Source organism: Loxodonta africana, chromosome 22 (assembly GCF_030014295.1).
Source record: "Loxodonta africana isolate mLoxAfr1 chromosome 22, mLoxAfr1.hap2, whole genome shotgun sequence".
NCBI classification, from domain to species: domain Eukaryota; kingdom Metazoa; phylum Chordata; class Mammalia; order Proboscidea; family Elephantidae; genus Loxodonta; species Loxodonta africana.
In genome coordinates, this window is record NC_087363.1 from 17,834,127 (window position 1) to 17,848,883 (window position 14,757).

General features: G+C 44.4%; 1 protein-coding gene across 1 annotated transcript in view; it reads right to left on the reverse strand.

Annotated features, from left to right (window-relative positions):
• The window catches only part of CACNA2D3 (calcium voltage-gated channel auxiliary subunit alpha2delta 3), a 1,049,182-nt gene that overhangs the window by 81,939 nt on the left and 952,486 nt on the right, over nucleotides 1-14,757 (reverse strand). The window contains exons 30-31 of the mRNA XM_064274376.1: nucleotides 4,741-4,803; nucleotides 1,182-1,252 (exon numbers count right to left, since the gene is read on the reverse strand). Coding sequence (XP_064130446.1) covers nucleotides 1,182-1,252; nucleotides 4,741-4,803 — 134 coding nt within the window. The remainder of the gene's footprint in view (nucleotides 1-1,181; nucleotides 1,253-4,740; nucleotides 4,804-14,757) is intronic.

The window sequence follows — 14,757 nt, forward strand, 5'->3', positions numbered from 1 at the left end:
TTGCTTTCAGCACAGCTCTCAGTTGGTCTTGCTGACTGGCTTAAAAGTCCGATTTCCCGAGCTAACACTTCCTGGCCATTCAGCTGGGAAGGGAGTAATAATAAACTGGGGATCGCCATTCCCACTGGCAGCCAGTGTGAGCTAGATCTCACAAGCAAGCTGGAGGTCCATCCTTGTGTTTCCGGCTATTATATATTTACCAGCACCAAATACTCCCATTAAAGCACCACTTCAAAGGCTACCATTCTTCCTGGGAGGCCAAAGGAAGAGAGAAACATTACTGGCATCCTGATCTCATGGGGTGATGGTTTTTCCCACAGCCTTAGTGTTCCCAAAAGCATAGCTAGTCTGCCCACAAAGGACATGGGGCAGGGGACAAGACATCCTACACAAGTGTTATTTGGGGTCAACAGGCGTTCTCACAACCCAGTTGGGTAGTACCTGCTACTTGCAGAATCTGACACAAACTAGATTTTCTTTTGGCAACAGACTTAAACTTACCTCCATCCGGAAGCAAGGAGCCCTGGTGGAGCTACAGTTAAGGTCAACAGTTTGAACCCACCAGCTGTTCTGAGGCAGAAAGACCTGGCAATCTGCTCCCATAAAGATTACAGTCTAGAAAGCCCTATGAGGCAGTTCTACTCTGTCCTATAGGGTTTCTATGACTTGGAATTATCTCTATGGCATACAGCTACCACCACCACCATCTGGGAGCAGGTCTTAAGATCTTTTATTTGATTTTCTAAAAATGTATCAGTAAGTCTCCAAATAAGGCCCCCCATCTTTGGGTTCCAGATTCCTAGCAAGTGTCCTCGGTTTGTCAGTGTGAGACAGACAAGACTTCTCTTTTCCGATCAGGTAAAAAACGTTTTCCACTTCTTCACAGTGACTTGCTTAAGACACATAATCACGTCAGAGTCAGACCCCACTTCAATATTGGCCTCCGATAAACTCTGTGCTGGGTGAACAGGAAGCTCATTGTGAGCTGAGTTTCTAAGACCCTGAACACTCAGGCCAGAGGCGTCATGTTTCAGCAAGATCTTCCGGAGCATGGGCAGAAGGAAAAACGGGCCGTGGGGTCAAGTCTGGGCTTGCTTTGTTTGACCTCGGTGTGTTTTATTTTATTTAGGCAAACTTTTTCAGGGTGGGGGGAGCAGTGCAGGGGACCATAAAATCCTTACCTTTTAAAGGAGCCCATTGTTAACAATTTATTCATCACAGCACCCTCGACCTCACCGAAAAAGTCTCCAGTCTGCAGGGAAGAAAAGAAGACATGGGGGAAGCGTGGATAAATAGTGCACCCGAACATCAGGGAAGAAATGACAGCAGACACAGTCTCTCCTGGAATGGACAGGACTGCCTTTCACAGAGCGAAAAGTAAGTTTTCTGGACTATTGTTACATCAAAGTGGAAAAGGCCTTAAGAGTTGTGATAAACTATGGGGTAACAGAGCAAACCAGTGAGCAGACGTGACTGCTTCCACAGGCATGGGTAACATGCGCTGAATGTCAGAACTGCAACACACACACACATGCACACGCACGCATGTGCGCACACACACGTACACACACATACATGCACACACGCACGCGCACACACACACACCAGCACCCTTGGATGGAGTAGGCATTAATCTGTACTCAGTCCCTTGTGATTAAAACACTACTGCATATAGACAGAAACAGGCTGTGAACAGGCTTCCTGGAGAGTAATAAAAAGAACTGTTTATAATTCCTGATGCCCTGTTTAGGGAGCTGTAGCAGTCCTCTTCATCAGCCCTATAAATTTCCTGCAGTTGAGAATCCGCCCTTTCTCACAATCACTTTCTGAGGAACACTCCCATTCTGTCCACAGGCAGTTAATATGTTGACAAAGAGTAAGACTGCCCAGCTCCTTGAGGAGAGGTCACAGCCAATCAAAGGACTTGTTATCTCCTACCTCACAGCTTCGGGTCCCTGGGGGCCTACCAATTCTATCCCCACCACCAAGTTGGTGCCTTTGCAAGTCTCGCTCTTGGAGATGGCTGGGATTTGCAATCTCTGAATGCTGGAACGAAAAGTTAACATCCTCGCGTCTTCCCTCCAGATTCCTGGAACCATCCATGGTGTCCAATGGGGGAGGGCGTATACAGTACAGAACAGAGCTTGGTGGCAAGAGCCTTCCTCTGCCAACACCCTGGGACAAGCCAGGGTAGACCAACAGAGAACCCCCATCTCTACTGTAAGCGCTCTGAGGATTTACAGCTTCCGCGTTGGGGGCTTGGGGGGACATGACATTCCCAAATACATACATTCTGTAGGTTTTGTATTAACAAAGCCCCAATTCCATTACAACCAAATGAGCGGGCTCAACCATGCCCCTGGGAGTTTTCAGGCAGAACAGACTTCAGCAAAAAGTCAAGAAAGAAAGGAGGAAGGAGGAAACATTTCCCTGGCTGAATACCGAGTGTTGCCTTTTTCACTCTAGGGAAACTTGGAACCTTTTCCAAAACCTGTGGGTGTGCACTGCAACCAGGAGCAAGAAGGACATTTGTATTCCATGTGTGTAAATGTGCAAGTGTTAATGGAACTGGTTGTTAGGTGAAGAAGAGTTATCCTAATTGGGGAGCAGGAAGTCAGACGACATCCAACAAGCCCAGGCTGAGCACGCTGGCAGGCTCGTGGTGTGATGCTGCAGGACTCTTTCACAGAGAGGTGCTGGGGAAGAGAGCCCACCTGCAGCGCTCATGGCTTCGTAGGATCCAGGAATCACCAATGGAAGACACGCACCAAGCCTTTCCCGCACCCCGGCAACAGGCTCCCATCTCTACCCTACCTCTACCCCACTTGCTTACGACAGGAGGGCAGAGCAACTTCTCACAGTTGAGTAATTTGGACGCTTGCACCGTTGATTCTTGAATGTCTCAGTGTTTCTCTTCCCAGCCAAAAGGACACACACCATCTTGCCATAAATCCACCCAGAGATGCCTCAGAAAAAAACCCTGGCAATCTGCTTCCAAAAGGTCACCACCATTGAAAACCCTGTGGAGCACAGTTCTACTCTGACACACACGGGCTTGCCACAAGTAGGAATCGACTGGATAGCAACATTTTTTTTTTTTAAGAAGCCATACTACCCTAGGCCTGTGGACCTTGTTGGAGTCCCTGGGTGGGGCGAGCAGTTACTGTGCTCAGCTGCTAGCTGAAAGGCTAGCAGTGTGAGTCTACCCAGAGGTGCCTCAGAGGGATTGGTGGTCTGCATCAAAAAAATCAACCACAAAAGCCGACGGAGTACGGTTCCACTCTGACACATACGGGGATGCCAGGGGTCAGAGGTGAATAAAAGGCAGCTCCTTACAGACCTTGTTCCCTCAGAGACTGCTTTGTTTCATGGATTCATTCATTCTACCTGATATCTATCAACTCTCCAAGGTCCAGTGATATTCAGCATCTGAGGAGACTGCCAGTGGGCAGTTCGAGTCTCAACAATATACTTTTTCCTCACATCAGTGTGATTTTTCTCACCTCAAAGGTATATTTAAAGCCCACATCGTATTTGGGGATAAGAGAGGAAACTGGAGCACACTTCCTCCTCTTACCTGGAGCCACTGTTTACAAGCTTAACCGTCAAGCTCAGACCATAAGGTGCCAAACTTAACGACAGTTAACTAATTTAATAAGCATTAATGGGCCTATCACACTGTGAAGGACTCAAGCATTTTTGGTAATGATTTATAAGGGGCTTCATTATAAAATATTAGTATCCTCGAATATCAGAGTTACCAGAAGCTTTATACATACAGCCATCCTCATTTCACAGAGCCTGTCAGGAAGCCCAGATGGGTTAAGAGATGTGCCCCAGATACCAAAAGTTAAGGAACGAGAACTAGCCCCAGAAACCATCTGCCTTCTACTCTAGTATTATTACTTTACTTACTTGATTATCACCCTGCTAAACTTGTCTGTGTTTTACCTTCTTTTAATACACATTTAATTTCTAACAGCAGGGAAAGTTTTAATGCAAAAAGTTTTACTGGGGAAATGTCTGCTTCTCTATTACTCTTCTGTTGATTTTAACTCTCATTTTGATTTCCAAATCCAGTGGAGATTTCTGTACTCAGCCCCAGAGCTTCATATCTTTCCATTTCTTTCCTCCTGTCCCTACACTGCACACAGCTCAGTCAAGTGACAAACATTCCTCGCCTGTCTCAGGGTCCTTATCCCTCAGTGTTGAGGGTCCAAGTAAATCCTTGAACTCAAATAACTAATTTTAAAAAGCAAAACAACCAGAAAGAAAGCCATAAACAATAATTATGTAGGAATATACATAATTACATATATATAGGTATATATATATTTATTTTTTCATAAGGAGATAAAATATCAGAAGCCTCTTTATGGTTGCCCAAACTCTTTAAGAAACCTCCAACCTTGAGGCAAAAATTCTTTCTGTGGCACAGGCAACTCTGAGGCAAAGGATTCTATAAATTGAACATTTTATGAGTTTGAGAGCAGACCCCTGGCCTTGCCCCTGTCCCCACTGGGAGGTAAAAATTCTTTGGGGCCTGATGAGAAGTAGGCTGTGACATTCTTAGCCCACTGCCATCTTAAAAAAAAAAAAAGGTGGAAATAAGGTTTTATAATCTCCTACTATTGCCTCTTAAATACAGATCATCTCAAAGCTTTCACACTGTGACTTGCTTCCCCGGACCCAGACACATTCTGAGCTCATACCTGGGGTTGGGAGAAATCCCTCGCTCACCTGTGTGTAGCCTTCTGACACCAGAATAAATCCGTTGTTGTCTATGAGGTAACAGTTCACAGTCTAGAAAATAAAAACCACAGTTTCAACGTCGGCTCCTTTTATATGAAATGACGTACTTCCAATCTGAGAGAAACCTATTTTTTTTTTTTGGAGGGGGCTTGTTTTCAGGGAACTGGACATGCCTGCGGCGTTAGGAGTTCAGGGCATGGCTAAGCTAACCGCAGTGTTTACTCTGTGAAACGCACAAAAACAAAACACCAAACAGCTTTGAACAACCTAGATGGGGAAAAGAGGAATATGTACTAAAAATGATAAATGAAGGCTTCTATTCCTTTTTTAGATTTTTCTTCACATGATGTGAATTCTATCTCCCAGGAACCTGGTGTTCAGAGGCCCGGGGGTCTGTATTCCGAGCCAGTGAAGTGCAGGCTCTTTCTAAAGCAAAACGCCAGCACACTTGTCATTACTCTAATGATGTATTAATGAGAACACCGTGTCAGCTCGGAGGACCATCAGGGGACCAGGTAATATTTTTTAATTTGTTCATAGGCTAAGGCGGGGGGAAGGGGCCGACTTCTGTTACAAGGGGCCCCTCAGGCCTCCTAAAGGTTTTCAAACTGCGTTTTTAATTGGGAGCTGGATTTGGGGGCAGGGCTGTTAGCTTTTGGTAGCTCAGACTTATAAACTGTAGAAAGCAAGGTAAGTCCAAACCGCCCCTCCCCCCACACGGCTTTAATCTCAAGCGAATGATCTGCTCCAGGCTGGGTTTTAATTACAGTGCTGTGCAGTTTAAACTTAAGGTTTAATTCCGTCCTTGATGTAACTCCGTTTCTATTTATTGCAGCTTTACATACCGACTGCAACATTTAATTTGTAACATATCTTTACCCTGAGCCGAATTCCGCCTAGCTCCAGGCCACCACGGGGCTGGTGTTTTCTGCGACATATACCTTCCCATGGGGTTGTTTTTAGTCAGGCACAAAAGTACAGAAGGTACTTAGTCAGCAAGGTCCATCGCTCCCAATCGTAGTGGTGGAGAATCCATGGAAAATTAAAAACCCTGTTAGCTACCCCCTTGTATGAAAGACATGGCTGTCTCGGTGAGCAATGGAGCTTCTTTCAGTTATCTGAAGGGGCCAGATGAATGACTTGCTATTAGACCTACATCGTTGATCAAAATCTGTTTTTCTAATGCGATAAATATTGGACAATGCGATGCAGGTATAAGGCACATAGAGGACAAAGTCAACTGCATATCTTGAGAGGCAGGATTTCATCAAGTCAATAAAAGCGATACTGGAGAATGGCTCTAATCACACAGGAAAATTGCCAAGGAGAAGACTAGAGAAGTGCTTCGAAACAGAATGATTTCAAAGGCAAGAGACCTTATTCAAGCCCCTAAGGTAAACTGATTGAACCCTTTAGTATAGTTGACCCTCTTTGTGATCATTCTGAGAAACTAAAAAGCGAAGGAGTCTACATTGTGCTATTTAATAATTTTATCAGAAAATGTATACCCACTACCCTAAAACCCCATTAAACGAATGTTTCTTTGCTTAGAGAATTAGAGCATTGTTGTAATTTTTTTCAATAGAAATAAGTTTATTTTTAAAATTTCAGTTTTATTTAAAGACAAAGCTTTGATGAAACCTTTCACTATTAACTGTACAGGCTTGGTTCTTTTCTTGACCGAGCTTCTTGCAAAGTGCTGTGCTCCTTGTAACAGCAGCACTGAGTGGAATGGGAGCTGGCCTGACCATGAGGAGACTCGCTCCTCCGGTGGCCTGCCTTGCTCCCGCGCTCTCAGAGGGGCGTCTCTGAGCAAAAGAGAAAGAGGTTTCAACTCAGAACCTGTCAAACCAAGCTGTAAGGACAGAGGCATGGCAAGTTTGGGATCGCGCAAAGAAGGTTTTCATAACACAAATGATCCTCGCTAATAACAGTGGTGGCGGGGGTGACAGCAGAATGCCAACTCATGCAACTTCTCGCACTGGCTTTGGGCAGAGGAGAAAACTAAGACATAAAAGTGTTACCTTCCCTGAGGGAAAATGTGGCAGCAGGTATTGGTGACGGTGGCACAACACGATTAACATGATTTATGTCACTAAATTGCACATGTGAAAAAACCCTAAATTGGCAGATGTTGTGTTATGCATATTTTTACAACAACAACAAAAAATGATCCTTGAAATAAATTTATTTTATTCAGGGGGAAAAAATAAAAGGGTGATATTCCCCAAAGTCACACAGCGAAGCAAGGGGGACTTGAACCCAGGGTTACGTGGCTCCAGCTACCACAATCCTTTACTGCTAGGTGTTCCCTTCTGCCTTCCAAAGGTAACGGGACATAGTCATGGCCTCGGGGTCCTGCCTGCTCACAGAAGGCTTTCCTTGTTTGAAAACAATCAACCTGTCACATGCTACTTAAGGCAGCCACAGCAAGTGGCAGAGAAACGAGCCAGACTGGCTGCTACTGGACTGAATTGTGTCCTTTTTTTTTAAACCTTATACCTGTGGATGTAATCCCGTTTGGGAGTATGGTTTCTTTGTTATGTTGATCAGGTTTTTATCAGTATGGCCTGTGTCTTAAACCTAACGACTTTTGAGATCTAAAAAGTAGATCAGGCAGAGAGAAGCAAGCACATAAGGGGAAAGAAAGATGCCACATGGAGATCGCCAAGGAGCCAAGCAATGCCAAGGGGAATGCTGGAAAGGCTGAGGCGAAGGTCCCCCCAGAGTGGACAGAGAGAGCCTTCCCTTAGAGCTGGAGGTTTCCCCCCAGAGTGGACAGAGAGAGCCTTCCCTTAGAGCTGGCGTCCTGAATTTGGACTTTCAGCCTCTGAACATGAATACACATTTCTTTAAAGCCACTCAGTTGCAGTACTTCTGTTATATTAGCACTAAGAAACTAAAATATCAGGCAAGGTACCCTGTACTGGGGTGTGATTATCATGGCCGAAAACAAACAAAAACAATGAAAGCGACTGTTTGGCATGTTGGGTCAGTTTTGTCAAGTAGTATTGACCTCACTTACAGGTTTCTGGACCCCTCAAGCACAGCAATTCTTAAGCTAATATGTGAAACCCAGACACTTAGTCAGACACACCTTGGCGTGAGGGGAATGGGTGGGTTCTGTATGTACCCACCAATTGCTAAGGAACAATACGTGTTGAAGAAAAAAGTCTGTTATAGGCTAGAGTATAAAAATACACATGAGGATCCATTCATCTCGGTCAGGTTAGTCTACGTTCTACCACATGGAGATGGGAAGAGAAACAAGAAAGGACTGGGCAAGGCTCAAGGAAGACTACGTAGTATCTAAGCTTTCGTTTTCTCCAAAGGTACTTGACATTCTGCCCCGGGGAAGTGGCCACACTCTCCTGGGTGAGGCCGAGGAAGAACATTTGTTTTTTCTTTGCTGAATACCAACTGGCATTTAGCTTTTGGACGATGCTTCCACTTCACTGTTTTTTTTTAAATTCACTTTTCTCCCTTAAATTTCAATTCCATAACAGGAACTTGGCAGCATAAACAAAGCCTAGCTGCAGTTATTTATATGTGAGTTTGAATTTCAAGGTTATCTTGATTATAAAAGGACTTGGTAACCCTATTAAGCAAGAAACGGGGACTGCCAACACTTGATTTACAAATCAGTGGAAAAAAATCACGAGTCAAAAGCAAGGATGCTGTGCCATCAGCGTAGGCACAGCTCACTGGGTCTGGAAGGTGTCGTTATGTTTTCATTATAGGCAACAGTGTTACATTGTTGTTGCTGTTGTTGTTAGGTGTCGCCAAGTCAGTTCCAGCTCAAAGTGACCCTACGTACAATAGAATGAAACAGTGTGCCATCCTCATAGTCACTGGCTATGCTTGAGCCCATTGTTGCAGTCACTGTATCAATCCATCTCGTTGAGGGTCTTCCTCCTTTTTGCTGACCTGCTACTTTACCAAACATGATGTCCTTCTCCAGGGACTGGTCCCTCCTGATAACATGTCCAAAGTACATGAGATGAAGTCTTGCCATTCTCGCTTGTAAGGAGCATTCTTGACTGTACTTCTTCAGAGGCAGATTTGTCCATTCTTCTGGCAGTCCATGGTATACTCAATATTCTTTACCAACACCATAATTCAAAGGCATTACTTCTTCGGTCTTCTTTATTCATTTGTCCAGCTCTTACATGTACATGAGGTGACTGAAAATATCATGGCTTGTGTGTATTGTTATATACCTGTAAACACTGAAGGTAAATTTAGTGACTAGAAATGAATACTTCCTAAACAGACCTCCCTGTCAACAACCATTTGGATTAATTTATTGTCAAGAGGTACAGGGGAGTGCAGTAAGCCCACTGGAGTTAGGTGAGCAGATTACTGGGTTTAAGGATCAACCTGCACAGAATCAGCCAGATTCCAGTCTGATAACTGCTTTTTCTGTGTCACTTTTCAACAAATAATATTCAACCGCCATGTCTATACTCTCCCTCCATAAAAAGGAAATAGAGGAGATATTTTCTCAACTTTCCCTCACTGTGCTGCTTTTCCCTCAAATTAAGTCCAACATCTCAGAAGACACGTGCCCATCACCCTGCCCCAAGGGTGGACTGACAGGCTGGAAGTGCTTGGAGACATGAGGAGCTCTAAAGTTTGACAGATGTTGTAAATGTCCAGTCCACAGTCACCTTTGGCAAAACATGCAGGGGTAAGGTTGTTCTAAAACAGCAAAGGAGGCGGCCCTGGGAGGTGCAAACAGTTAAGCGCTGAACTATTAACCGAAAGGTTAGAGGTTCAAACCCACCCAGCAGCACTTTGGAAGACAGGCCTGTCCATCTGCTTCAGAAAGGTCACAGCCTAGAAGACACTACAGAGCAGTTTTACTCTGTACACATGGAGTCGCCATGAGTCTGAATCAACTGGATGGCAACTAAGAACAATAGCAACGAGTCTAGTTAAAAGTAGTCCTGGTGATTTCATAGAAGCTAGGTGAGATTAAAAATACAGAGATAGAGACAGAGAGGGAAAGAGGTGGAGATAAGGGAATTTTAGTTAAAATATCTCTTCCTTCAACTATTTCATAACTCAATATTCCTCAGAGAAGTCCAATTCTGGGTCACAAAGGCAGATGAGGTAGACACACCTGAGGTTAATACCAAGCCCAGGCCGTGGGAATTGGGCCTCACGGAGAGGAATGCTCTGGAGTAAGGGTCCTGGGGGTGAGAAATCACAATTCCAACGCTTGGGTTAACTGGAAGGCAGACTTAGCCCAGAGGCTAAGATACTGCCTTCAGCATTAGAGACTCAGACAAGTGCTATCAGCGTAAACTTGAGCAAAGTCTTTTGACCCTCTGGCTCAGTTTTCTAGTCTGAATGATTGAGATAGCACCAACAACTATCTCACTGGGCTGTTGAGAGGCTTTAATGGGATGATGCTGAGCTCAGGCCTCACAGAATGAGTGCTGACATTCATTCAGCAAACATTCATTCATCAAACTTTATAAGTATCCTTATGCCATAATTTCAGAATTTTTCCAAAAGGGAAGTTGTTACCCAGTTCTTAGCAAGAGGCTTTTGGGGCAGGTTGGCTATGCTTTGTTGCTTTTGTTTTGGGGAATGTCTTTGTTTGTTTGGGTAAGGTGCAGGATGAGCAATGATTTGAAACAACTCACTTAGAAGCCCAGTATTGCACTGTCTGTTTTCACTTCTGACTCGAGACGGAACAACAGACAGACACGGAGTTCTTACCTCTAATGGTGGGATCTGGGTCTCTGCATCTCTGCTCTGCACACAAAGGTGCCAGTCCTTGCTACCTTTCCTCTAGGTCTCACAATCTGATCCCTGATATTTCAGTTGTTAAACAGACCGTCCCTTCACTTCACTCCCTGTGTCTTTTTATCATAGGTCAACTCTCATATCAGAATACTATCTTTTGAAAAGCTTTATTGTAGAGAGGTCACTTTAGAAAGATGTCTGTAGTGGGGGTCGCCTGTGTCCCTGCCCTCAGTAGATATTCCAGTGACCCTTGTCTTAGGCTGGGTTCTCTTGAGAAGCAAAACCAATGAAGTATATATGTATTTATTATTTCAAGGAAACGGCTCACATAATTGTGGAAGCTGGTAAGCTCCAAATCTGTGGGTGAGGCAGTAGGCTGGAGGCTTCTCCTGACACATGGTTGCAGGAGCTGACAGGTCCAAAATCTGCAGGTTAGGTGGCAGGCTACTGGCTAACGAGGTTGAGGGAGCTGGTGAATCCAAAACTGCCGGTCAAGTGGCAGGCTGCTGGCTCACAGGATTGTGGGAGCCGGTGAATCCAAAATCTGAAGGTCAGGCAGCAGACTGAAGGCTTCTCATGTTCCAAGAGCCAGAGGTCAGAGGATGATGAGACGGATGCAGGATTGAGAGAGAGAAGGAGCTTTGCCAGAACATCCGTATGTATTGGATGTGGGCCACACCCCAAGGAAACTCCCCTTCCAACTGATTGGCTGCTCACATCAGATCATAAAATGAAGAATGATTACATAATATCTGCCAAATCAATGAGAACCATGGCCTAGCCAAGCTGACATATAACATTAACCATCACAATGCTCAAGTGTACCCACTGGCTGGGTGGTTCTGGAAGGACATGGCTGCTTGGACTCTGCCCTCCCCCAGACTTTCATAGTTCAAGGAAGTCTTTCAGATGCCAGAGGAAATGCCTACAAAGCTTTAAAAAGTCTAACCGTGAATCCACCAGGAGCTCCTTGGAAACTCAATGGGGCAGTTCTACTCTGTCCTACAGGGTGGCTGTGAGTTGGAATTGGCTTGACGGCAATGGGTTTTTATCCCTTTGGGACAAGATAGGGTAGCAGCTGAATCTGAATCTGAACTTTCCAATCCACTCACTGCATTCACACCTGGAAAAACTCTATCCTGCATATGTGTCAGCAGGGGAGAGCCTTTTCTTCTTCCACTTCTTTGCAAAATACTGCTGCTCTCACCAGGCGTTGGTAGCTGTTGGAAAGGTAAGTTAGAGAAGAGAATGAGAGGAGTGAAGAAACAATAGTGCCCATGTGTAAGACTAAGAACAGAGGTGGACAGGGCCTGCCTTTGTCCCTTCTGTCCTGAATGCTGACCATGTTTCCTTAGACCACAATATCTCTTGGCCACCTTGGGGCTTTGCACATATTGTTCTCTACTTGTAAAGTTCTTCTCATTCTTCAGGTGTTGTCTTCAATGTCACCTCCTTCTCAATCTTCAGTTGACTGTTCAGAGAGCTTTTCACTGACCACACATGTTAGTTTACTACATAGCACTTAACGCAGTTAATCATTCCATATGCTTGTCTCCCCTGCTAGCCAGGAAGCTCCAAGAGGGCAGGAACAATTTCTGACTCTTCTACCCATAGCATCCCCAGTGGTTATCTGGGGGCCAGGCACATCAGAAACATTTCAATGGTTGTCTCTTAGGCTTTTAAGTAACCATTTGCCCTGGGTGGGCTGGAATTTCTCTGCTCTTCAGTCAGCTCCACAGTCAGGCCCTCCATGTCACTTGGTGCAGGCTCTGACTGCAACAACGAAAGATATATCTCTAAAAGATGGGGAGACATTTGTCTATACTGACCCCATCCACCAATCCAGAGTGCTCCTGCCAAGGCCCAGGGAGCCTGCTGTGGGGCAGACGAAGGCACTGGAGGGGATCTAAGGCAAAGTAAGTCGGGGTGGAGGCGGGGTGGGCCAGGTCTTCAGTGCAGAGGACAACCCAGAAGCATGTGAACTTAACGAGCCCTCAGAGCCATTTTTAATGTGGACTTGATCACTTCACGGTAGTTGAGTTGGAGGGGGGACCTGGTCTCACAAGCCTAATTAAAAGCTGTGAAAGTGGAATGACACATGGAAAGAGTCTGCTGAAAAGATGGAAAGGGGCCTTGGTGGGAAGGCTGGGCTGGCTTTTCCATTTAAAAAAAAAAACAACTGTTAATTGGTTGCCTGAAGCCAAGTCAAAGATGAAAATGGATGACAGTTTCAAAGTACAAGCTATCTACACTGGAGCATCAAATGAAGATCAGAAAACAGGGCAAATTCAAGGCTCCATTTTCAAAGTATATAAAACTTTAAATAACAATTGAGTGGGGTCTTATCTCATTGGCTGCTGAAAGAAGATAATTAGGGAGGAAGGAATCATGCCCTGTGCTTAGCATGCCCAGTGGAAACTGTCAACTGCCTGGGGTATATATGCCACCTGCCGGACATTTTACATTCAGGTGAACTACTCCTCTAAAGGAAACGTCCTCATACTTTCTCAGTTTATTAAAAAAAAAAAAAAACCCACTGCCATCGACTCGATTCTGACTCATAGCGACCCTACAGGACAGAGTAGAACTGCCCCCTAGAGTTTCCAAGTTTATAGCTAACATTTATTGAGTGTTTTTTTTTACCATGTGCCACCAGGAGCAATGCCCTTTTCATGTTATGTCATTTATACCTCACCATTACTGTGTGAGGTGGATACTGCGTAGCTGAGGAAACTGAAGCACAAAGAGACTAAGACACTTTCCCTAGGTTGCGTAGCTTATATTATAGTCAGGGTCACAATTAGAACACGTGAGTCCAACTCCATGGCTTGGGCCTTTACTCACCATACTACACTGTCTTTGAAATCAATCATTTAACAGCAAACATATATCGGATGTTTCTACCTCTAAGTGGGGATCCAATTTGATATATATATATGTATATATATATATGTGTATATATGTATATGTATACATGCACTGAGGCTACCTTTATGCACCAGACTGTGTAACTATCCCTGCAGCCAACCAATCAACCAAATACCCAGCCAGCCAATCAACTAGCCAACCAACCAACAAATCAACCAAATAATTATCCAACCAACTACTCATCCACCCAATCAACCAGCCAACCAATCAACTAAAAACTATCCAAACAGCTATCCATCCAACCAACAACCCAATCAACCAGTCAACTAAGCAACCACCCACCCACCCATCCTTCCATACAACCAACCAATCAACCAACCAATTATTCATATCACCACTCATTCAATCACCCGCTCAACCATCCAAACAACTACCCAACCAATAACCAATAACCAACTGCCTAACCTTTATTGGGTACCTTCTGTGTTTTTAACCTGGTTCTGAAACAGACAGACAGGGTCCCTGCTTATACTCCCAACAGGGAGCCCCTTAGTCTCCTAACACTGAACGCTGTTGTTTACTTTGGAATTCAAAAATAGTATCATCCTCATGTCATTCTTCAAATAAGTTTAGGGCACATAAGAGAACACAGGAAGATAAGCACCTACCCCTACCCATGTGCAGAGACAGCTGCTTCTACTCTCATAAGCACATAGTCGATTCTTGTTATTCACAGTAGTTATGTCCTATAAAATCACTACAAACACTGAATTAGCAAATATGGAACCATTGCTCATAGGGGAAATACAAGGTTTTGTTCCTGTGACCCTCTGGGTCACAATATTTTCATCAGTCAACCAATATATAACCGTGTTTTATGTGTATTTCTGTTTAAAGACCTGCTGTTCAATATATCCTGTTGATTAACACTGAACTCACAGCCAATAGCACCATAACTCATGCCTGAAGAAAGCTTATCTAATACACGTATTTTCTCCATTAGACACATCATAGCCTTCATGTGCTTAGAAACACAGGGCAGCACTTCAGCGCTACACTTGGCAACCATTTTAAACAGCGAAATTACCAACAAAAAGAACACAAGTGCACAAGATGTATTACTAAATAGACCACTGTGTATAGCATGAGAGCTGAAAGAAGTCAGCACATCCTTGCTTGATCTTAGCAGGGAATGCCTGGGTCAGGTGGCTCAATTTTTTTTTTTTTTGCTGTTCTGTGCACGTGCATGTCTGTGAATGACCAATGGCGAGTATTGATTTTGAGGTTACAAAGAAATTTCAGTGAGTAGGCACATTTGTAAATACGGAATCCATCATTAATGGAATGGGCTGTATATACTATACATAAAAAGTGTCTGCT